Source organism: Telopea speciosissima, chromosome 4, assembly GCF_018873765.1.
Source record: "Telopea speciosissima isolate NSW1024214 ecotype Mountain lineage chromosome 4, Tspe_v1, whole genome shotgun sequence".
Lineage (NCBI taxonomy): Eukaryota > Viridiplantae > Streptophyta > Magnoliopsida > Proteales > Proteaceae > Telopea > Telopea speciosissima.
The window spans coordinates 61,564,262-61,589,175 of record NC_057919.1 but is presented as its reverse complement, the minus strand read 5'-3'; the positions used below and the strand labels follow the sequence as shown (position 1 = coordinate 61,589,175).

The 24,914-nt window shown below is 38.3% G+C and overlaps 1 protein-coding gene across 1 annotated transcript; it reads left to right on the top strand.

Annotated features, from left to right (window-relative positions):
- The first annotated feature begins 1,467 nt into the window (after positions 1-1,467).
- LOC122658005 (probable prolyl 4-hydroxylase 4) lies at positions 1,468-19,838 on the top strand. Its single transcript, XM_043852838.1, has 7 exons — positions 1,468-1,627; positions 1,726-1,783; positions 1,892-1,996; positions 12,494-12,551; positions 14,624-14,799; positions 19,213-19,279; positions 19,403-19,838. Exons 1-7 carry the CDS (start codon positions 1,476-1,478, stop codon positions 19,696-19,698), a joined length of 912 nt encoding a protein of 303 aa, XP_043708773.1. The 5' UTR covers positions 1,468-1,475; the 3' UTR covers positions 19,699-19,838.
- The last annotated feature ends 5,076 nt before the right edge of the window (positions 19,839-24,914 follow it).

Sequence of the window (24,914 nt, the reverse complement as noted above, 5' to 3'; positions counted from 1 at the left end):
CATAATCTTGGATCGGCTTGGCCGATATTGGTTGGATCGGATCAGTATCGACCAAGGTCGATCCTGAGATTAGACCGATCCGTCCAGGTTTTATTGGATCATTCCTTGGATCCGTCGATCTGATATTTGCCATTTTTTGGGTTCTTTGATTGATGTTTTGGGGGTTTTATTTTTTTTTTTAAAAAAGAAATTGGACTGATCCATACGGATTTTTAATAACTCATCAATAATTTTTACCGATCCAAGCCTGATCCAATAAAACCTGGATTTTGGTCATTTTTGATTGATCCTAACTAAATTTGATCGATTTATATAGGTATTGGATTGCTAGCGGCCATGATCGATCCTGAGTCCGATACCTAGATTTTGAACCTAACCCCTAGGGTTGTAAATGGATAACTGAAAATCCGAATTTGTTCCGCATCCGTATCCATTTAGAGATATTCGGAAAAACATCCGAATACTTCAATAAAAATCCATCCTGAAAAAAATCCGAATACTTAATAATAGAAATATAAAAATTAAGTAAATAATGATCTTGAAGATTTTTGAAGATTCAACAAATTCTAGAATATGAGGAGAAGAGAATCATGATCTAAGAGATATGGATTGAAAGTGAATTGTATCAGTTAAGGGGAGGAAGGTGTATACGGCAATAGTTTGTTTTAAAAAATCTGGTGCAATAAAATTGCGTATGGTAATTAATTGGTACGTGTTTAATACGTGTTTTAATACGATTGCTCTGAAAATAATATGGGAGCAAAAATACGGGTTTATCCTAGAAAAAATCAAAGAGAAAATTGATTTTTTTGCAACTAAATTCTAATATTCTTATCTTCTACCAAAAAAAAAAAAAAAATACCAATATGGCTTCCCAATTTGAAATCATTTCCCATTCTTTTGGATATCTACATCTAATATTAAATAAGTTTAACAAATTAGTACGACAATTAATATGATGATTAATACATAAATATATATTAATACAACAATTAATACGGCATTTTGGTTTAGGTTTTAGTTTTTTATTTTGTTTAATTAAATTAAAATATATAAATATATATTAACATAACAATTAATACGGCAATTAATACAATTGCTTTTAAAAATCACGTGTAAAATTAAGCTATCCCATAGAATAAGGTAGGAGTCAGGAATTGAGTTATACGATCAAGTATGATAATTAATACAATAATTAATATGTGAATTTACTAACTATACGGTTACACAAGGTAGAAATGTAAACCGATGATCGAAAATCCAAATTCGATCCGCATCCAAAACCATTTTGAGGTATACGTATTCCGATCCGTTTACAAGCCTACAGCCGACTGGCTTCTCATTCTATGTATTGGGATGAAATCTTGCATATTAGTAATAAAGGGAACTTAAACCGACACCCTTATCAACAGAAATTTGTATTGGGAAGACGAAATTAGTGATAGAAGCGAATTATAAGCTTCTCCAGAATCCAGATGATGATCCGATCTAGGGCCGCCGTCTCTGTTTGGTTTTCTCTGCACTCATTAATATTCTTGCTTTCAATATCGTTAACTCCTCGTGAAGCTTCGAGTTCGAATCCAATCATCTCTTCTGCAAAAGTGAAGCAGGTCTCATGGAAACCCAGGTCAATTTCTTTACTGGAAGTCTTTACCGACTGAAAACCTCTTTCTGTTTTCATATTTCACTTGCTCTTCAATCTGATCCCTTTGTATCTGTCTGCAGAGCATTTGTGTATGAAGGTTTCCTTACCGACGAAGAATGTGATCATTTAATATCCATTGTAAGTATTGTTTTCTCCAATTTATTGCAAGTTAGTTACTTGAACCTCTTCTAAACTATAAATTTCACCTATTGACTCTCTCTGTCTGTGGGATCCATATCCTTACAGGCGAAATCGGAGCTCAAGAGGTCGGCTGTTGCAGATAACTTGTCAGGGAAAAGCAAGCTCAGCGAAGTTCGAACTAGCTCGGGAATGTTCATCAGCAAAGGAAAGGTATCTTTTGATCTATCTCCTCCATTTTATACTCATTAGCTTTCCTACCTGACTGTAATTTTCACCTGTCTATCTCGATCTTGGCTCCCGTTTTTCTTTCCCCCCCACCTCTTACCTCCTTACTCAATCATTTGGCATTCAAACTTTTTCTCCCGTGGGATTGATCATTTCACGACTTGGAAATCCTTCTTGTTTATTATTTTTTGCTGCCACGCTATTGTTGTGATTTATCTGCGTGTTAAGGGGAGAACAGAAGATGAGAAGTGCTAACAAATTAAGTAGCAGTAAGAATCCTGGTGACAGAATATGTACAATGTGTATTGCAAATGTTTGTTTTAGCTCGAAGGGAAAATGAAATTGGTGATTATGATTAAACCTGTGTAACGGTTTTATGTTGACATTATTTTTTCCCCTTAAATTTTTAAGTGAGAAAAAAAAAAAAAAAAAAAATTAAAGAGCCTACATTTTGCATGAAAAAGGTCTAGGTTATTCCAGGACATCACATAGTATACACATAAAAATAACAATCTCACATCAGATGTGAGTAGCCTGATGTGAAGACTTGTAAGGATATAAGCACCCTCTTTTTAACGATTAGTTTTAAGGATTAGTTCTACCCGAGTTCAAACAAGTGGTATCAGAGTAAGGTTCTTGCGATTGTGTGATGGAGGGAAACACTTCAACACCGATGATTAGCTTGAATGTCAACAATTAGATGGTTAGTTTGAATGACAACAACTGGATGATTTGAAAAGCAAAGATACTATAAGGATTTGTATGCAATTTCTATGCACCTATGGAGGGTGATACTGCTTGGACAGAAAATCCATAGGTTTTATCCGGTAGGTTACACACGTGTGGAGGGTGATATTGCTTGGACAGAAAATCCATAGATTTTATTTGACAATGGCTGGATAAGCAGTTGGTTCTCCCCGAAATGCGTTGAGGCGCAACAGTTGACTGGACATCTAGGGGTAAAGCACTGTTTCGGTGTGGGCCGCGAGAGTGGTACCAAATCGAGGCACGCATTTCGTCAGACTATTAAACTGATAACATCAGAATTCATGATTACTCATAAGAAGGCCAGGCTAGGATTTAAAAAACCTTCTCGTAGGGTGGCGTGCCTCTGTCTGAAACTCTACCCTGCCCTAGGGATGGATGGTGCCTCCTCAAATCATCTCTCAGGTTCTCCTCGGGTGATATTGCTTAGATAGAAAAGCCGTAGGTTTTATCTGACAATGGCTGGATGATTTGAAAAGTAAAGATACTCTAAAGATTTGTATGTACCTATGGAGGGTGATACGACTTGAACAGGAAACCTAGGTTTTTTCGACAATGACTAGATAATACAAATTTTCTATCATGTATCCACAAAGACGTCAACCTATTCACAGTAGAAGAAACGGGAAGGGTTGTTCAAAAGGAAGACTGTCCACAGCAAAGTTATTTATTGTTTTAGAAAACTTGTAAATATGAAGTATAGAAAAGAAAGTTTAGTTGTCAGAATATTTGAATGAGATGCAGAGTATTATGAATCAACCCTCCTTCATGAAGATGGTGCTTGAAGATATAGCCTTTTTACTGCTCATTTCATTACCTACTAATTGGGAAACATTGATGGTGTCTCTCAATAATTCTGCACTAAATGGGCTTCTCACTATGAGTTGAGTAACAAGAAATCTATTGAATCAGGAGATAAGAAGAAAATCCTTGGGTTCATTTCAACAAGCGAAACTTGTCATAGTACATCAGGCGAGAAGCAAAACCAAAAAACCTCATGATCATCAGAAGTCAAAAGGAAGATCCAAGTCAAGAAAATGGATTACATGCCACTGCTGTAAAAAAGAAGTGCAGAAAGCTCAAGTTTAAAAATAATGCAAAGAAAGAAAGGGGAAGGAGAAGAAAGAAGAAAAAGATACTACTGTTGTTAGCTCAGATAGAGAAATCATTAGTTTTGCAGGTTGTGAAAAATCTTGTCTCACCTCATGTCATGACACAAATTAGATTGTTGATAGTGGTGTTTCATACCATGCTGCCCCCGACGGAGAATTATTTACTTCTTATAAGACAAGTTATTTTGGTGTTGTAAGAATGGACAATGGTTGCACTTCAAAAATTGGGGGGATGGGTGATGTAAGTGTTGAGATAAATGTTGTCTGCAAATTAATTCTCAAGGATGTGAGACACGTGCCAGAACTCTGAATTTGAATTCAACAGGTTAGATGAAGAAAGTTGTGACAATCACTTTGGTATTGGTCATTGGAAGCTCACAAAAGGGTCTATTGTGGTGGCAAAAGGTAGTAAGTGTTGCACTTTATATAGAACAATGGCTCAAGTGTGCAGGATTGAGGTGAACCATAGTTGTCATGGCGCTGGAGAGGGTTGCATGGCGACCTACGCCATGGCGTCCCTCTTTGATTTCTTCTTCCTGTCTCTCTTTCCCTCTTCAATTTCTTCTTCCTGTCTTCGATTTCTTCTTCCCTCTTCGATTTCTTCTTTCCCTCTTCAATTTCTTTCGATTTCTTCTTCGATTTCTTCTTCCTGTCTTCTTTCCCTCTTCGATTTCTTCTTCCTATCTTCTTTCCCTCTTCGATTTCTTTCGATTTCTTCTTTCCCTCTTTTATTTCTTCTTCGATTTCTGAATTTTCTTCTTAAAATTTGAGAGACAATAGAGAAAAAATAAAACATGGCTTGAGTATACATCTATTAACACATTAAAAATAGAAAAAATAAAAAATAAAACATGGTTGACATGCTCGCCATGACAACGCCATAGCGGGCGACATGTTGATATATCGACGTGACACCCCTCCTCCGACTTGGATCGCCGTGACGCCGTGACAACTATGAGGTGAACACGACAGAGGGTGAATCTGCGACTGACTTATGGTATCGAAAAAACTTGGTCACATGAGCAAGAAAGGGATGTAAATCCTCACTAAAAAGAGCCTCCTTCCCAACATGAAAGGTATGCCTCTAAATTGTTATGTTCATTGCTTACTTGGTAAATCACATCAAGTTACTTTCATTAAAAATTCTTCTCAAAGAAAATTAAATATTTTGGAATTGGTGCATTCTGATCTTTGGTCCTATGAAAGTGAAAACACTTGATGGTGCTTCTTAGTTCTTATTTTGTTACTTTCATAGATGGTGCTTAGAGAAAAGTATGTGCATATGCTTCAAAGACTAAAAGATCAGGTTTTGGATTTGTTTAAAAAATTTCATGCTCTGGTTGAAAGAGAAGCAGGGAACCCTCTCAAATGCATTCGTATAAATACTGGTGGTGAGATCAGTGGTTTTTTTGAGAAGTATTGTAACGATCATCGTATTCGGCCTGTATAGACAATTTCCAAGCCCCCGCAACATAATGGTGTAGTAGAAAGAGTGAAGCACATGATTATGGAACGGATTAGGTCTATGCTCACAAGAAAAGTTGGCACAATGTTACTGGGGAAAATTTATTCTTACCGCTGTTTACTTGATTAATTGATCTCCATCAGCTCTTTGATTGGAGATATCCCCAAAAGGGTGTAAAGTGGGAAAGATGTTTCTTATGATCATTTGAAGGTATTCAGTTTTAGAGTGTTTGTGCATATTCTGAAAGATGAGCGGCCCAAGAGTGGCCCAAGCTCGATAGCAAGGCAAATCAGTGTATTTTCTTGGGATATGTAGATGAAAAGTTTAGTTAGAGGCCGGACCTTGGCGCGGTGGTAAGGTTGCTCTATTGCGACTTAGTGGTCATGGGTTTGAGTCGGGTATAACCCCTCTGCGAAGCAAGGATTAAGGTTGCATACATAATGAATTAATGATCATCCCCATACCTCACAGTGGCGAGAGCCTCTTGCACTAGGTACACCCTTTTTTTATGCAGATGAAAAATTTTGTTATAGGTTATGAGATCTTTTTGAGATGAAGGTGATAAGAAGTAGAGATGTGGTCTTTCTTGAAGACAAAACAATTTAAAACTTTGAGAAAATTAAAAACTTATAACCATTTATCGATGACTTGATTGATCTGGATCCAGTTCCTCCACCCATGGTACATGTTGATAATAGGGGAGATGTACAAGATGGCGGGGATGTTGTTCCCACAAATGGTACATGTGATGATGAACAGGGGAGCCTCCTCAAGAGCCACCAATTGAACCTCAATTGAGACGATCCACTATCTATGATCTACCAGGTATCTACATTAGTATATGATGTTGACATATGCATGTGAACCAAAATGATATGAAGAACCAAAGGCCGATGAGCATAAAGCTGAATGTTTAAAAGCTATATATGAGGAGAGAATTCCTTGCAAAAAAACCACACTTATGATTTGGTGAAGCTACCTAAAGGTAAGTAGACACTTGATAATAAGTAGGTGTTCAAGTTGAAGACTTACGAGAATATCTCACAGCCAAGGTATAAGGCGAGATTAGTTGTGAAAGGATTAGGGCAAAAGAAAGGTATCGACTTTGATGAAATTTTCTCTTCTATTGTGAAAATATCATCCATTCGAGTTGTGTTGGGATTGGGAACAAGCAAGAATCGAGCAAGTCTTTTGCCATGAAGGACTTGGGACCGACACAACAAATATTAGGGATAAAGATCTCTCGTGATAGGAAAGCAAACAAAATATGGTTATTGCAAGAAAGATACATATGGAAAGTGCTTGGAAGATTCCATATGAATAAAGTGAAGCTGATTAGTTCCCCACTTGCAAGTCACTTTAAATTAGGTAGTAAGCAAAGCCCTTCAACTGAGCAAGGAAGAACAAGTAAAGAAAATTCCCTGTGTGTCAGTTGTAGGAAGTTTGATGTATGCCATGATGTAAACAAGACCCGGCATTGCACATGTAGTTTGAGTTGTGAGCAGATTTCTTACCAATCCTAGCAAAGAACGTTGGGAAGCAGTCAAGCGGACTCTGAGGTATCTCAAAGGTTCATCGAATACATGTTGTGCTTTGGAGGTGGTAAGCATGTGCTTAGAGATAACACAGATGTAGATGTGATAGGTGATGTTGACTCTAGAAAATCTGCATTGGGGCACATGTTTACTTTGCAGGGGGGGCCAGTACCTGATGCAGCACCAAGTAGGAAGAAGAAGAAGAAGTCCTGAACTAGGGTTATTAGGGAGCCATAGCTTAGGTTTACATTCTAGTAATTTCCATTCCATACTTAGTTTATTTTCCTGTTTTTAAAATTGAGCCGGTTCAAAATTGGTTGCATCCATTTGGTTCAATTGGGTCAATTTAAGTTATTTAGCTAAGTGTCTTTTAACATAAGTTATTAGGGTTAGATAGGTCAATTTACTGTTTTAAGTTATTAGCTTTAGTGTTAATTCTTTCCCTTTCACGATTTATCAAGGAAGAGGTTAATTTGTAGTAGGATTTGGCCTAAGGCCATACTTTAAATAATAGAATATCGTGGAGGCTCCCCACAGTTTTATTGAATAAAAAAATCGTATTAGCTTGGCTGCTATTGCCATTGCTCCTTTGTTCCTTGTGAGTGTGTGCATCCTTGTGGATCTCAAGGTGGAAAGGGATTGGTGGAATCCAATTGACTCCTTACGCCGTGACGGTTGGGAGGATCTTCTTCAGCTGGAAGGTGGTTCTATCCTTCTATCACATAGTTGCTGCCTCCATTGAAGACTTGCTGCAACTGCAAGTAAGTTTGAAACCCCATCCCCATTCATCTTCTCCTAATCCTCTAATTCCCCACCCTTCATTAATTTCCCCAAAACCCTAATTTTCAGATCCTTCACTTCCAACCATTATTACTGCTTCATACTTTGGTCGAGTACTGTTCTCCATCAGTATAGAATTCAATCTTATTCCCTTGCTTTAATTCTTAGTCTAAATCCTAGTTCCAGCCTAAGTTCTAAAACCCAAAACCCAGAGATCAATAGGTTAATTCTGCCCTAATTTTGCAGAATTTTCAAACCTATCTAAACCCTGTTATTTTTATACAATAATAACCCCCTAGACCTGCCCAACAAAACCATATAAACCCTATTGTCATTACCTCACCCTAACCCTAGTTTTACCCTAGATTACCCCATCCTACTCCAATTGGCCAGCACTGTTAGAGATCCTGATCCACTGGTTTCTAGTGGGAGTTAATCCTATCTAGGACTACATTAGTACCATGGAAGTCCAAGTTGCAGAAGTGTGTGGCATTATCAACTGCAGAAACCGAGTACATTGCTGCAGCAGAAACTTTCAAGGAGATGTTGTGGATGAAGTGGTTCTCAAGAACTAGGTTTAAAGCCAAACGAGTATATCGTTCATTGTGATAGTTAAGAGTGTCATTTACATGAGTGAGAACCCGAGTTTCCATTATAATATCAAGCATATTGATTTGAGGTATGAGGGTGGGCCTTGGTGCAACGGTAAAGTTGCTCCATTATGACCAAGTGGTCATGGGTTTGAGTTTGGAATAGCCTCTGCGAAAGTAGGGGTAAGGCTACGTACAGTATCACTCTCTCCAGACCTTGCAATGGCAAGAGCCTCGTGTACTGGGTACACCCTTTTTTTTGCATATTAATGTGAGGTATCATTGGATTCGGGATGTACTAGAACGAAAGCTTTTGCAATTTGAGAAGGTCCATACTGTCAAGAATGGTGTAGATTTGATTACAAAAGCCTTACCCAAGAGGAAACATGACTTTTCTAGAAGCATAGTGATGCCGATAAGTCACCCAAAGGGCTTATTTCCAATGAAATAAGCCTAGGTTGGGTTATATAGGGTGTTGGGCCTTTGATCCCATGTGTGTTCGTTGTAATTGACCATTTTAATGGGCCAAAATATGGGTAGAAAGTAGTAAAACGAGATTTACTTCATTAGTTTAGTTAGAGTCCTATTTTGAGTCTGTTTTTTTCATTATTTTAGTTTCCTAGTCAGTTTATGTTACCTTACTAGTTAAGGATTGATTTAGGATTTTCCTTTTTTAGTGTTTGAGTCTGTTTGAGTCTTTTATATAAGTGTGTCAGGGGCTACAACCTTGTACATGTATTTTGATTAATGGAAATTTGGCTTGAGCCTTTTCTTTATTCTGTGAGATTACCGTGAGATACAGTGCTATGTGTTGGGATACCATTAATGGCTGGTGGGGTTCCGTTCGTTTGGTGATTTGGTTATTTGCATTATTGGTTTCGCGTATACCTGTTTGTTGTCTTTGTCCATTAACTTGAACACAGGTGGAAAAAGGTTTGTTTCCCAACAACTGATATCAGAGCCGGGAGATACAATGCTATGTGTTGGGATACCATTAATGGCTGGTGGGATTCCGTTCGTTTGGTGATTTGGTTATTTGCATTATTGGTTTTGTGTATACATGTTTGTTGTGTTTGTCCATTAACTTGAACACAGGTGGAAAAAGATTTGTTTCCCCAACAACTGGTATCAGAGCCAAAGTGTGGCACTCTAGTGTGCCTTTGTGGATGGAGAAAATCCCTGAGGAAGATCTCAATTCCCATGTTTGCTCCCACATGGAAGGGGGGATTGTTGGGGTTCCATGCGAAAAGCAACAATCCCACATCGGATCTGAGTAGCCCGATGTGAAGTCTTATAAGGACTTGAGCACACTCTCCTTAACGGCTAGCTTTTACCCTTGACTTTGGGACCTTCAAGCTGCTCCATGTAAATCTGTTCCTCCAAATCACCATAGAGAAAAGTTGTCTTCACATCAAGTTGTTGAACTTATAAATTCATGCTAGTCGATGGACAAATACAATGAACAAGTATACACAAAACCAATGATACAAATAACCAAATCAAGTAAATCACAGAACAAACACATCAATTTTTTGACGTGGAAAACCATTCCAAGGTGAAAGTGAAATCCACAACACCTCATCCAGATAAATCTTCCACTATGAAAATAATGGGATTACAATCCTCTTTAATTAATGCTAGAGGCTACCAAACATCAAGAGAAAATACCCCTCTTGGATTACAAAGCAACTTACCAAAATAGATGGATTCACGAGAGTATAGAACCCTCACATCCAAACCTATCGTGACAAATACGGGAGAAACCACATTACCTGCTCTTCTTTCTTTGGCAAAGAGAATGTCATCACATCGCAATCCACGTACGAAGAGCACATGAAAACACCTAAAATATCTTCTTCACTTGCACACTAGGAAAGATCAGGAGAGAAGAAGAAAGTTGTCTCACGGAATCAGAAACGTCGACTTGTGCACTCCAGACATCAAGAGAAACAATATATCGTACTGCCCTCCTCTTCTCTCCCTTTTTATCTATATTATAATAAAAAAAAGGGCATACCCAGGCACGAGGCTCCCTGTTTGGGGAGGGTAATAATGTAGGAAGCCTTAACCCCACTTTGTAGAGAGGCTGTTTCCGGACTCGTACCCGCGACCACTAGGTCGCAATGAAGCAACCCTACCTTTGTGCCAATATTTGTCCTCTATTAAAAAATGCATGGGTATGAGTGTGTGCCCCCCACATTAATGTGACGAGGATCCCAACCTATAGTGTTCCAAGATTTCACAATATAATACATCTTAATAAATTGAAAGATGTAAAACAGGAAAATAAACATAGTGAGCTAAACTTACTTATATGGCACAAATGAACATCATGTAGAGCAGAAATTAGAAGGGAGTCAATTTATAATGGGACACACATTTTCCCCAAGGGTGTGAACCTACATGGGACTGAAAAGCATAAAAAAATGGATGGAGGCTAAAAGCTATCTTCTCTATTTGTGTGTTGATTTATTTTAAGAAAATATATTGAAATCTGTCACTTAGGTGATGCAGAGTCATGGACTAGTCAACTACTTGCCTTGACAAGGTAGAACTACTTATCATCAACTAACTGGTTAACTACGATTTTATTTCCTTTATATTTTCATTGAAGCCAAAATCTTATAAATCCAATCTGATTTAGGAGAATTGGCCCAAATATCAGCCTGATTGGTGATTCTCTAGCTCGTTGATTTTAGTTTTGGTCAACAATAATATTTTTATTTTCTAAACCTTTTCTGCTGAGGCATTATGGGCAGGAAGCTTGTTGTGTAGGCAAACTGAAGTCCGGCTACTATAAACCATCAATGGAGCTGATCTGGTTGTCATTTATTAGAAGGCAGATGAAAGGGCCAGAAACATTAACAGAGGCTTCCTTATGCCCACAGATATCTGGGAGGGAAAATGTCCCCAGGTATCTGGAAATGAAAGGATATCAGGAGATTAACATAATCAAGGACAGTGTTAACTGGATGCCAGAGATGAGTTCACTTTGGTGATTGACAAATGAAAAGAGAGTTGTAACTTAACCTCCATCCTTTTATGGATTAGTTTATCTCTATACTTATAGTAGCCTAGTAGGATGGTTGTGGATGAATTCATTGTACAAGTGTCCCATCGAGTGTGCTGATAACACGATTTTATTTCTACATTTGTATTGATTTGAATTTGAATATCTGAGGGAAAGTACATTTTGGTAGCCTTGTGAGGATAATCTATACTGATGGTCCAACCATTTCAAGCCATGTGGAAGCTGGTCTTGGTAAACTGGCTGTTGGATGAATTGTATGTGCCATGGACTAGCCCTGTGTCAAATTTGGCATCCCATCTCAAATATATGACCCACCATATATTGTTTATAAATCTTGTATTTTCAGCAGTCAAACCACATTGCTAAATTTCAGTTTCAAAGCTTTATATTTCCTTTGGAAATCGGAGTTGGCTGAAACTTCCCAGACTAATAGTTGTTGTGGATTACATCTCCACAAAATTTGAGTACCAATGGTGTTGCCTTGTGGCAGATATTCGAGCCATCAGGAGGACCTTCTCTTAATGGGCCGTTCAGAAAGATTTTGCCCTTTCTATAACGGGGTTCTGACATCTTCATTTATGAACGGAAAAAAAAAAGTTGGAATTTTTTAGGATTTTCTGCTTTTCTGAATGACTGATGATTACAAAAGTTGTATGCTTTCTGAACGGTCCATCATGAGAAGCTTCTCCTAATCTCATGATGGGCCGTTCAGAAAGATTTTTCCCTTTCTATATCGGGGTTCGACATCTTCCTTTATGAATGAAAAAAAAAAAGTTGGAATGTTGTTGCAATAGAAAAGCGAAAGGGAAAGGTCATACAAATTTACGCCCTCTCTTACTTTTGAATTTTCGGGGTTCACTTTCTGTTGATTTTGGATTTTAGATGAGTTCTGAGGTCTGCCCTAATTTCAGAACAGAGTTATGGTATTGATAAATAAAACTATTCCTTGTGTCGAGCTGTTCTCTGGCAATGTTAAATATATAGGATTATGAAGGTAAATGGAGACACATCTTAATGGAAATTCTGATTTCTTTTCCAGCCCTTGATTTCCTTATATTGGAGATAAAGTAATCTTAGGTTTCTAACTTTCACTAATTTCTGTAATATTCATTTGTTTATTTCGGAAAGAATCTTAGATAGTTAAATCTTTCTGGAATTGATTGCATGATTTCTTTAACATGACTAATGAGCTCTTCATTTGTAGGATGCCATTATTTCTGGTATTGAGGACAAGATTGCAGCATGGACTTTTCTTCCTAAAGGTTTACTGTCACTTGAAATCTAGCTAGATTCACTGTGTTAATTTTTATATCTGATAATCTTGTTAGTCATCTGAAGTATTCCTGTTCATATGGCACAATCATAGACCTGTATCCTCTTGCAATTACAGCTTATGTAAGATTCATTTAGTTTGATTACCATGGACTATCTTTCTACTTGTTCAATAATCAATATCTGATGATCTTGTTAGACATCTGAAGTATTCATGTTCATATGGCACAATCATAGCCCTGTTTGTGGTGAAAATAACTACTTTTTCTTCAGAATTAGGATACGTGGATATCTGTTCTTCATTATCTGAAACTTTCTTTGCGTTAATAACAACTACAACATGAATATAAAGTGACAAATTTCTGATATGGTTGGAATAAATGCTTATGGAAAAAGATTAATGAAGCCAAGAGGATGAAATAGATTTTGTATAGACCTTCCGGTCATAGAGAAAACGTTACACTGTTTGAAGCATGGTACAAGATCTCAGCGAGAACTCACTTTTATCTCTGTTTCGTGGCCCACCGAAACGAGATGCATGGCGATATTTAAAATATACCATATAAAGGGTGTACCCAGTGCACGAGGCTCCCGCCACAGCGAGGTCTAGGGAGGGTCATAATGTACGCAGCCTTACCCCTACTTTCGCAAAGAGGCTGTTTCCAGATATAAAATATACCATATCTTGATCGAAATCTCACTTGAGATTGTGAGATTTCGGTGCTTGTTTCGATTTCGGTTCATCTCAGTGAACTGGGCCCAGTACTATTGTTATAAATACCTAATTTCGACCCAAAACTCAACAAAACTCGCCTAACTCATCATAACTTGACATATCTTGCCTCTCCGGCCCGACACTCATTTCAGTACTAGCTACTAGGATCCTAGGACTTGTTACACTTGTATTTGTTTAATCTATGTCTCTTTCTAAGTATCTAACAATTGTTAACTAACCATGTATGATTATGAATTATATGCCTAATGCATTAAATGGTTTACGGTTTGATGTTTTTTAATTCGTAATGCTTACTTAAGTTGTTTTACACCTTTACTTTAATTATATATGTTCTAAATATTGTGTGGAATAGCCTAGGTTAGAGTTCACCTACGCCATAGACTACCAACCTAAGGTCCAAAGTCAAAGTACCATTTTGGGTTTGAATTTGTAAAAACTAATGTTTCCGTTGTGTTTAGAAGGCCTAAAATAGGGTGCATGTCAAGTTTCAGGACCTATCTTGGCCATATGGCCACTGAAACCCGTCACCGAGTCTTGACGGGAAAAAAATACACCAATTTGCCGAGATCTTGACAGAACTCAGTTTCGTGGATGGTTGAAACCATGGGCGAAACCAAGTCCTAAAACCTTGGTTTGAAGTAGGGTTTGGAAAGTTGTGCCACTCCCCCTCCCACCCACACAGAAAATGAAAAAATTGTAGGTTGAAAGAGTTAGAGAAGAAATCAGATATGATGAAGAAGAATGAAGGAAATTTTCCCCAAAAGAAAAAAGAACAAAATTAGGAAAGGAGATTACTAAGGTTTAAGAGAAGAAGATCAACCAGGCTAATTCAAGGGTTTGACATGTGACCCTTGAAGCGAAATGCTGTTAATTTCTTCAACTATATGCCCCACTCTGGCTTATGACCGTGTGTACAAATTCTATTGGACTCCTACTAAGATTCTACACTCAAACTTAAACTCGGACATAAAACTTTAATCCCAAGTAAATTGAGACTACTAATTACTCAAGAAAAAAAAGATGACTTGCTAAAAAAAAAAAATCAGAGATACTGTGAATAATAATTTTTGTACTCACTCTACGGTATTCTCTAGAAAATACTAAAAGAATATTTAGTAAATATAGTAAATTTACATAAAACCCTAGACAAAAAATAAGTGAAAAAACTACAAAATTCCATTATCCTCTTGCTTGCTCTTTCCACCTCAATAACATGTCTTTAAGGAATAGCATCCTCGTGATCAAAATATTGGAAATTGAATTTCAACAACAGAACTTTCAATTGTACAGCATTTGAAGTTTTGAGCTCTTTTTCTTATTTTTTAGAGAATGGAGAAGACATTCAAGTACTGCGGTATGAGCATGGGCAGAAATATGATCCACACTATGATTACTTCGCCGATAAGGTTAATATTGCTAGGGGTGGGCACCGTGTTGCCACTGTGCTTATGTACCTAACGGATGTTGAAAAAGGTGGTGAAACAGTGTTTCCAGAAGCTGAGGTTAGTTAAAAGTATTTCCCTTATTTTTGCTTTATTTTTGCTTCCATTCAAATACCGTAGCTTGGTTTGATCTACAAACATTTACACTTTAGTTGCCTTTGTTGCCATCATACTTCTGTTTTCCATCGTAGGCTAGATAAATATCACAAACCTGGCTTGTTCTTCCCCAAATACCTCTAACCAGTAGCCCAAAATATACCAATGTAAGTTATACAGTACTCATGTTGCTATTATAGACCATTTCGTAGATTGGAAACTACACTGGAGTTGCATCCAGCAGACACTCCCTAACCATCTTATTATTAGCTAGAAGTTTATGAAACTGAGAGACTCTTCTGCAGGAAATTTGAAATCAAAGCATTTAGAAATGTCTGATTGCTGAAAATTATTAAAGCTTATACCATAAGTAATGTAGCTCTAGATAGGAGAAGGATCCTACTAGAGGCCAAGCAACAGGATCAAAAGGGGCTGCTGGTTCGAATGGGCAGAATCGATGTAAATTAGGACAATTCTAGGGTTATGGTGAGAGTAATGAGATAACTCTTATATGGTAATGATAGGCAGGTTTTAGGGAGTTTGATGAGCTAGGTTTGATTAGGTTTAGATAAGGATTTGAAATTTCAGAAATTAGGGTTCGGGTATTGGGTTTTAGAATTTAGGTTAAAATTAGGGTTTGGGATGGGAATTTGGGGCAGGGCTTCTGGCTGAGTGCTAGGAGCAATGGGAAGGGTGTTCGGTTGTAATATGGTGTAATTCTGATGGCTGAACTGGACTATACAGAATTTAGGGTTTTTTTTTGGATTTTATATGAATGAGGGCATCTTAGGGTTTGAATGATAATTAGGGGCAGAACTCACAGTCAAGTGTGAGGGGTAAGGAGAAAGGATTGTGGTTGAATTTTGGATGAAAACTGATGAAGGATGAAGGCTGGCTGGAATTAAGAATGCTAGGGTTTATGGGAATCGATGGGGGGATTTAATGGGAGGGTCTGAGATGGCTTTTAATGATAGATAACTGAGAATTAATATAGGACAGATGTGATAAAAATAAAATAAAACAAAGGGGATCGATGGGGATTGGGATTGGAGGGATAGAAGAAGAAACTTGAAGTTGCAGCAAGTCTTCAATGGAGGCAGCAGCTCTGTGATAGAAGGATAGAACCACCTTCCAGTTGTAGAGGATCCTCCCAGCCTTCACATCATAAGGAGTCGTAGGAAATCCACCTACCCTTCCACCTTGATAGAACCACAAGGATGCAATCTCACAAGGAGCAGCAGCAGCAACTATGGCGGCAGCACAATTCTGTTTTTTCAAATGTTCAACTGTGGGGGAGCCTCTTACGATTTAACTTTATTTATAATAAGGCCAATGGCCAAATCCTAGTACAAACTAAATCCTTCCTTCATAAATCGTGGAAGGGAATGACTACAATTAAAAGCTAATAACTTAAAACAGTAAAAAGACCTAATTGTCCCTAACAACTTAAAATAAAAGACTTAACTAAAATCACTAAAATTGAACCCGTGGTTCAACCGGTTCAATTCAATAAAACACTAAAACATGAAAAATAAACTAAGTATAGAGCCTACTAAATGTAAACCTAAGCTATGGCTCCAATCTAAGCCTACTTTCATGGCTATTTCTTCTTCTTCCTTCGGGTGTGGACACTTGGTACTGCATCAATAAGTTGATGTTCAAAAATAAATGATGCAATTCAAAAGAAAAAAGAGGGGCAGGAGCAAACCAGGCCATTGGAATGGGCCAAGAATGGACCAATATGTTTAATTTGAGTGCCCAATGGGTTATATACTTATATGGGCCATGGATTAGTAATTTTTAGTTTTCTATTGTAATTGGCCAATTCTATAAGCCCAAATATTAGAGATTTTGGTCCTATATGGAGTTAAGTAGTTAGTTTCTATTTTGTAATGTTCTATGGTAGCTACTGTTTTGAAGAGACACTTAAGCTGCAAGGGGTTCCTCCTACCATACAGAGGGGTTTCCTAGTTTTGTGATTATTATGGAGGTTATAAATAAAGGAGAGGGGTCATAAGCCTCCCCTATGATTGGATTATTGAGAAATTGAGTTTTCCCTTCTTTGGATCAGTAGTGAAGCTGTCTTTGGACTGTGGTGATGCAGCTCCAGCCCCCTATTGTGGAAAGCAATAGGTTGGGATTGGTGAAGCCATTCCCGCAGGCCTTGGTGGTGATTCCAGAGTCATATCCCCCTATCCTTTCCCTTCTTATTCTTTCTTATCTTCTTCTTTTTCAGCCTTCCAAGTTTTCAGATCAGATTACTAGTGCTGGAATAGCAGTAGATTCTTCCCATTGACCTCAAGTTCTATTGACAGTTCACTGCCCCTTTTTGTATGTTCTGTTACAGCAGTACTATTACCCTTGATTTCTGTTCTCTAGAAAATTACTAATTACTGATGTTCTTGCGAATTCTGTTCACCCGAGTTTACTGACCTGATTCTTTGTTTCTACTTTGGATTTTATTTGCTTCCTAGATGCTATTTCTGTTGGGTACTGAATTGTTAGTTTCTAATTTCAGTCAATTTTCTAGTTCTGTACCTTAATATCCAGCCCTTGGTTTTGGCTGAGATTTTGATTACTGATACAGCCCATTAGATTGAGCATTCAACCAGCAGATTTTACAGATCTGATCCTTGGATCTGAAGATATTTAGTTTCCCAAGATTTAGGATCTTGGTTTCTATTTCCTGTTGTGAGTCACAGATCAGAATTCAGCCATTGATTTCCCTTGAAAGTTTGAGACTTTCTTTTGTTGATTGAGTACTGCCTACGACCGAAATCAGAGTCTTGGATTGAGCGTTCTTAGATTTCCCCTAAATCTATTTTCCTTGATTTTCCTGCGATCCTTACCTGTTGTTTGCATCTGAACCTACTTTAGGTTAACCAGATTGCATTAATAACAATTACTTGTGAAATGTGTGAGATAATAACTTAGTGATTCCAGAACACAACAGCTGCCAATCAGGGGCTTCGCATGTTATGTATGCAGCATTGTTCATCCCCTAAAAAATAATGTCATAGCTATTCACATTCAATTAGTTCGTGCTCTTGCTATATACCAAATTATGCCTTTGAAGTTTAAATATTGAGTGATCAGGGATGTAAATATATTGTGTCTTCTTAGTGATAATAGAGTTGAATTAGTATTAGAGGTTCTTTGAAAGTTCTTTCTTATTCTTTTGGGGCTGATTGGTTGATAATTCCTGAGGTTAAAATCACATGAAACTGTAAAGCTGATGTGGTCCTGACTTTTTATTTTTTATTTTTTATGTAAACAAATTTGCTGATCCCTGAAGTCTGAATACAATAAAAGTGATAAACTGCTGCGTGTTTTGCTTCTAGGTACATGCTATATATGTCTCATATTTCAATTGTTGTTGATAGGTGAACAATTCATGTAGCTTAATATCTGAGTCAATTTTGTTGCTTAGTGATTTTATGCTGTTAAAATCTATTTTCTGCGTTTCATAATGTGGTAACACACCTTCTGCATCAAGTAGTCAATAGATTGACTTGAAACCGTGATGCTAGGCGGGTTACCCTGGTGATGCATCACTTTGTAACCAAAAAATTCTCTTTCATTTATGAATTTAATTTAATCAGAATTCTGAAGAAATTAGGAACAGACCAAGGAAAAGGGAAGCACGGGGTAGGGGGCACCTTGTAAAGTTAAAAAGAATTTCTTCCAATTGTCTTGGATCCTGAAGAATCAGAGCTGCCATCAAATTCCTGATTTGCATTGGTTCAGGTGATATAGATAAGGAATCATGCCGTGACCAATAGGAATGCAGACATCCACCAAAACTCAAATGGAGCATGGAGATATCCATAATAGTGGAAATTGAATCCAACAATTCATGGTAAATCTTAAATTAAAATGTCTACTTGTAACACAAACTGATGCAGTGATTGGAGTTCTAACTCCCACTGTCTGAACAGGTGGTACCAAGGAAAACCCCATATCTATGACTTTGTACAAGCAGTCACACACCTACCATATCTTGGTTTCAGCTGTGGGAATCCTCTACTTATGACTCCCACCGTCTGAACAGGTGCTAAGGAAAACCTCATCCACTTTTTTTGCCTGGTGCTTAGTACTGGTAATGGCAATCCTCTACTAGTTGACCACTAGGCAATAGCTGCCTTGACCTAATTCTAGTTCTATGTGGTTCCAACCCAGCAAAGCATGCCTAGGTAATTTTTTGACTGCACTGAAAGATGGCTGAGTGGTCTTTGAGAGAAGATGCCTGCTTTGCTCTGCTTTCATATTAGCAAGGACCATTCAAGAGTTGAGATTGATGTGTTCTTGCATGTACTATTTCTGACAGTAAGTGCTTTTGTCTGTGTTTCTTTTTCACTCCTTTAATATTGTTGATAGGAGTCTTCACATCGTGGATCATCTTCAAAAGATGATTTATCAGATTGCGCAAAGAAGGGAATTGCAGGTGAGCCCATTAAGGCAGATGATAATTGTTTTTTAAGAAACTTTTACTATTAAATTCATTAAATTCTTTGTGGATTTGACATGTTGGTCGTCATTTTTTTGTCTTGCCTCTGCTGGAATTCAGTAAAACCTCGAAGAGGGAATGCCCTTCTGTTCTTCAGTCTCCTTCCAAATGCTATTCCGGACCAGAGCAGTCTCCATGCAGGATGCCCAGTAATTGAAGGTGAGAAATGGTCTGCGACAAAGTGGATACATGTGGACTCCTTTGAAAAGAACTTGGGAACTGGTGGGAATTGCACAGATGAAAATGAAAATTGTCAGAGGTGGGCTGCTCTTGGAGAATGCACAAAGAACCCAGAGTATATGGTTGGATCTCCAGATCTTCCAGGTTCTTGTAGGAGGAGTTGTAAAGTGTGCTAGGCATATTTAACTTACTATTACTGCATGGAATCATTTGCTTTATACAGTCATTCTTAGCTTTCATGGTGTGTCATAATGTGGCTGGATTGAGTTCACTTTGTTGTAAAAAAATTTCAGTGATAATTATTCTTTTGTTTTGGCAATTTGTGCTCACACTTTTATTCAGATCAATGTAGTTATTTGGGACTTGTGGAAGGGTAATGGTCCAACGATGGCCTGTTAACGTCCTGTTGAAGACCTGGGGCCACTACCCACTTTCAAGTTTGAAAGATACTAATGACACTTTGTTGCAGTACTCACAGCCCTAGATGAGGCAGTGCAAAGTGGAATCAAGTTCTGTTGGGAATGAGAGGATAAGTATAGTAACTTGGGATGAGGTAAGTGCAAGGTTCAAGTATACTGAATCAGACATGGGATCAATTTCCGCTGATTTTGATTCTGGCATGAACCCTAGAAATTGAAATCGAGAAGAAGCAAAAAAAAAAAAAAAAACTGTGATTTCCGTAGTTCTAATGCAATTAACATCGGGATCTTGTTACAAGAGGCAAGTTTTATTGATTTTATGCTAATTTACTGTCTAAAAGAAGATAGCAATAGCTGAAAAATGATGAAATTGGGGCGATTCAAAAGAGGGGGGGGGGGGTGACGATCGTAGATCTACTAGATAAGAAAAAATTACAAAACAATTAGTTTTACAAGTGTAAAACAAAATCAAATCTACTTGTTTTGTAATACTTTTTCTTATCCAGTGTATTTAGGTAATTTTCCTGATTCAAAAGTGGGTTGACAAAATCGGGAGAAAGTAGAACCCGGTTTCATTGATTTTGATTCGAATCAGGTGATTCACCCAATCCGATTTTGATTACTTGAATCATGGGAAAGTGACTAGGTGTTGCATACTTGCATCAGGGTGCGGAGTTGGGAATCATGGGAAGCCTCCATAAGTTAAGGGGTTTGGTTCAACTAGTAGGATCAATAATAATGGCGGTAGATTATGGATAAATTTTCTCCTAAATTATTCCATGACAATAAGATGTGTATTTAGGGTTTATTAAAACAGATTTTTTATCAATCCTGATCAAATCAGAATCCATGGAGACCAATTCAAATCCTGATCCGGGTTTTTAATCTTTGATTCTTACCATAAATAAGACCAAGAAGGTTTGATTCTGTTCTTGTCCCCATATGACAAGGTACAGCCCTAAAAGAAAGGCTAATGCACATGAGTGAAAAATTAAAAATTACTGTTCCTTGTGACTTACTTAAAACCGCATTAAATCCTCTGCAGTGCACCGATTTGGTGGTGCATTGCAATGCGGGCTTGAGAGTCAACACGTGGATGATGCTTCATCCAACGGTGCGAGATCCATTGACCCATCCACGTGAATGTCACACCAATCTACGTGTCGAGTTCTCAAGCCCGCACTATAAAGGATTTTTTAACCAACCAAGTAAAAAACGAAATCTAATCTTTTTAAATGTTAGGAAATTCATGGTAAGATGTTTTGAAAATATTTATGGGCAAGAGTTCTTTGTGGGGGAAGTGTGGCCTCTGTGTGTGCGGGGGCCAATGAGAACACACATGAAAGCATCATGGGGTTGGAATCTTTGCCTTTCATTAGGAGCGTGTGTCTAGACATGGGCGGTACACTCTCTCACATGAAACTTCTCTACATTATAAAATATGAGAAGAGTAAAGAATGGAAGAAGAGGGAAAGGATTTGGTAATGAAGGAATATCTTCTTTTGTTGGTCCACCCTAAAGTCTGAATTTTGGAGTGTGGAGTTCCCTACCAATTCACATGGCGAGAAAAGGGATAGAGATGCACACCTAATGTTAGGAATGGGTTTGCTATCTCTCACTCACATTTTTTTTATATGAGAAAGAGAAAAATCTATTAATAATTAGAAGTATTTACACAAGTAATATTCGAGATAGGTGAAAATTTGTTTACAATTGCCTTGTGAGCTAAATGACCTAAGAACTCTCTCACTCACATTTGAAGAACATATGGATGGAGAAAAGGGAAAGGGATGCGTCAATGCCACCCGTTCATTACCAATAGGGGAAAAAGTCAGGCTCCGTAGCATATACTACACCCAGACACATGAGGATGGGCAAAATGACCACCCTGACCCCTGAATGGCAGACCATGTGTTTGGGCGTAGGCTACGCTGCGGCAGAACATCGGCCAATAATAAAATTACTAAGAAAGTGGGGAAGGCTTTTTTTTTTTTTTTTTTGAAAAGGAATCAGATTGACTTGTGTGGATTCTTTTACATGCCCACTCATAAACCATTCGTACAAATATTCTCTATCCTTCATTAAAAAATCCATTACCCGACGGTTTGAAATCCCTCACACCATATCTCAATACAAGTGTGCTCGTCAGGCGTTTATTTTCCACCCATCCTTTATCTGCTGGATGCTATGAAAAGCTCGAAATGATACAAATTTTGGATGCTGGAGGAGGTAATATAGGCTTTTTACTCGGCTTTCCAAGAATTTCAGAATTCTCAATCTGTTCCAGGGTCACAACATCTGGCTCAAACCTTACGGTCAATAAATATTTCGGGCTGGACTGCCCCTACACCAGGTATGATCAAGATCAATTGTGATGCAAGTCTGCTTCCCAACTCTTCTAATGGTGGCTTAGGAATTATCTGCCGGGATTTTAATGGTCGTCCTCTTCATGCTGTGTCGTTCCCAACATCGTTTGATGAAGTAACAATTGATGAAGCCATAGCCATCCCGTCATCACTGCTAGAAGCAATCTCAAAAGGTTTTGAGAAGGTGGTTCTTGAATCGGACAATAAAAATATTGTCTCCTACTTAAAGAAAGGAATTACTTCTTCTCAACTAAGGCTGAGAGCTATTTTAGAGGACATCATACACCTTTCAAGTTATTTTGATACTTGAATTTTCGACTTTGTTCCAAGGGAGAATAACAACTTAGTTGACACCAATCATCAAAAGAAACCCTATCCTTTTTTTTAAAAAAATTTTTAGAGGGATTGGTTTTGACTCTATGGTATTAAAATCGAATCAGATTCAACCGACCCAGCATTTGATTCCAGCATGATCCAATCCGGGTTGGCCCAATTCGGTTGAATCAGATTCACTTTCTCGCCCTTACTCGGTTCTTGAATTGTGCTATTCTCTTTTTTTTCCCCTCCTTTTGTGTTATACAGGACTTGTCAACGAAAATGCCGATTGGAGCGGAAACAATGCATAGTGGACTCTATCATTTCACACTCTCAATGCCTTCTCCGGTCGCTTCTCCTGCAATTCGTTACCCCTCTTCAGCATTTTGGCACATGTTACTCGGCCACCCCTCCCCTGATTGTTTATCTCATTTGTTTTTTTTTTTTTTTTTTTTTTTTTTTCGATGCTTCTAAGCATCTTGTTTCCTCCACCCCTTGTGATGTTTGTCATTTAGCTATACAGACACGTCTTCCTCTTCTGGTTAATAGTAAACATTGTTCAGCGCCTTTTGCACTTATTCATTGTGATAATGGGATGGTTATCGCACTCTCTCTCTCTCATATTGGTGTGCATTTTTTTTTTTTACATTAGTTGATGATTATTCTCATACTATTTGGGTTTTTTTTAATGCGTACGAAATCAAAGACTTTCTGTCTCTCTACTTCTTTTTTACGCCATGATACATCCAATTTAATTCTCGAATTCAATAGATTCGCACTAATAATGTAATGAAATCTTTTTCACAATCTATTGTTAAAACAAACACCAAAAAAATATGAACAAAACAAAAACATTGTAAGATGACATAGAGATTTAATGTGGTTCACACACCAATACGATGTGCTACGTCCACAGGCGAAGCTGAAGATGTTTCACGAAGTCATGAAGAAAGTTACAATAGAGATCTCTCAAGAACACCCAAAACGGCGTTGTTGCTCTCTCTTCTCAAAACCCTAACACAAAAATCCCAAAATCGAATTCCTTTACAACAAGACGGGTGCCTTACATTCTACCCATTCGCTTTTGGAGTGAATGGGTAGAATGTAAGGCTACAACAAGATGAATAAATATTATAAATACTCCTCCATCAGGTTGGGTCGAACCATACCGCAGGGGTTTCGCCCCCACACCCCCAACGCGTGCCTTACATTCTAGCCATTCGCTTTTGAAGTGAATGCATCTTAACTGCGACATATCTTATAAACCGCCTCCCTACTCCCAATCTCTAGGTTGCCTCAAATATGACCCTCGCTCCATTCGTTGCATATTCGTTGGCTATCCTTATGGCCAGAAGGGCTACCATCTATATGACCTCACCTTCCATACCATCTTTGTATCTAGGGGATGTCACCTTCCATGAGAGTGTTTTTCTGTTCTCTTCCCCCCCCCCCTCGACTCCACCCTCCTTGATGTCGTCCCCTTCCTCCACCACTTTCCTTCCCTTCCCTCTACCCAAGCTTCCCCCTATCCCTTCAGCTCCACCTACATCCCCTCCCTTGGATATCACCACTCCCCCTCCCCACCTACATTACCATCTCTTCCTGCATCTCCTCCTCCCCCCCGCTGTTCTTCACGCCCTCACAGTCTCCCCTCTTGTTTGCAGGATTATGTTTGCTCTGTTGCAAGTTCCCCCTCGTCATGCCACAATTGACAGGTACACCCCTCTATCCCATTCAAAATTTCATGTCATTTGCTAATTTATTTTACTCCCATTTTTCTTTTATTTCTACTCTCTCTTATGAGCTTGAACCTACTACTATTAATGAGGTTGTGAAACATCCACACTGGCGTGCTACCATGGAGGTAGAAATTAATGCCCTGGAACATAATACACTTGGTCTTTGCAGTCTCTCCCTGCAGGTAAAAGCCCCATCGGTTGCAAGTGGATCTATAAAATCAAACACAAGGTCGATGGCACCGTTGGGCAGTATAAGGCCCACCTTGTTGCCAAAGGTTCCACCCAACAAGAAGGCCTTGATTACACTGACACTTTCGCTCCAGTCTCCAAGCTTGTCACTGTTCACAGCCTCCTTGGCATTGCAGCAATCCACGGATGGCACCTGCATCAACTTGACGCCAACAATGCATTCCTCCATGGAGAACTCCATGAAGAGGTCTACATGCGTCTTCAACCTGGCTATTGTCACAAGGGGGAGACGCGTTTCTGCCGACTCAACAAATCCTTTTATGACCTTAAATAGGCGTCTAGGAATTGGTTTGCCACTCTCACA

Coding starts and splice junctions, on each gene's coding strand:
- LOC122658005 (XM_043852838.1), top strand. CDS start 1,476: ATGATGATCCGATCTAGGGCCGCCGTCTCTGTTTGGTTTTCTCTGCAC. Junction 1,628..1,725: donor CAGGTCTCATGGAAACCCAG/GTCAATTTCTTT, acceptor ATCTGTCTGCAG/AGCATTTGTGTATGAAGGTT. Junction 19,280..19,402: donor CGCAAAGAAGGGAATTGCAG/GTGAGCCCATTA, acceptor GCTGGAATTCAG/TAAAACCTCGAAGAGGGAAT.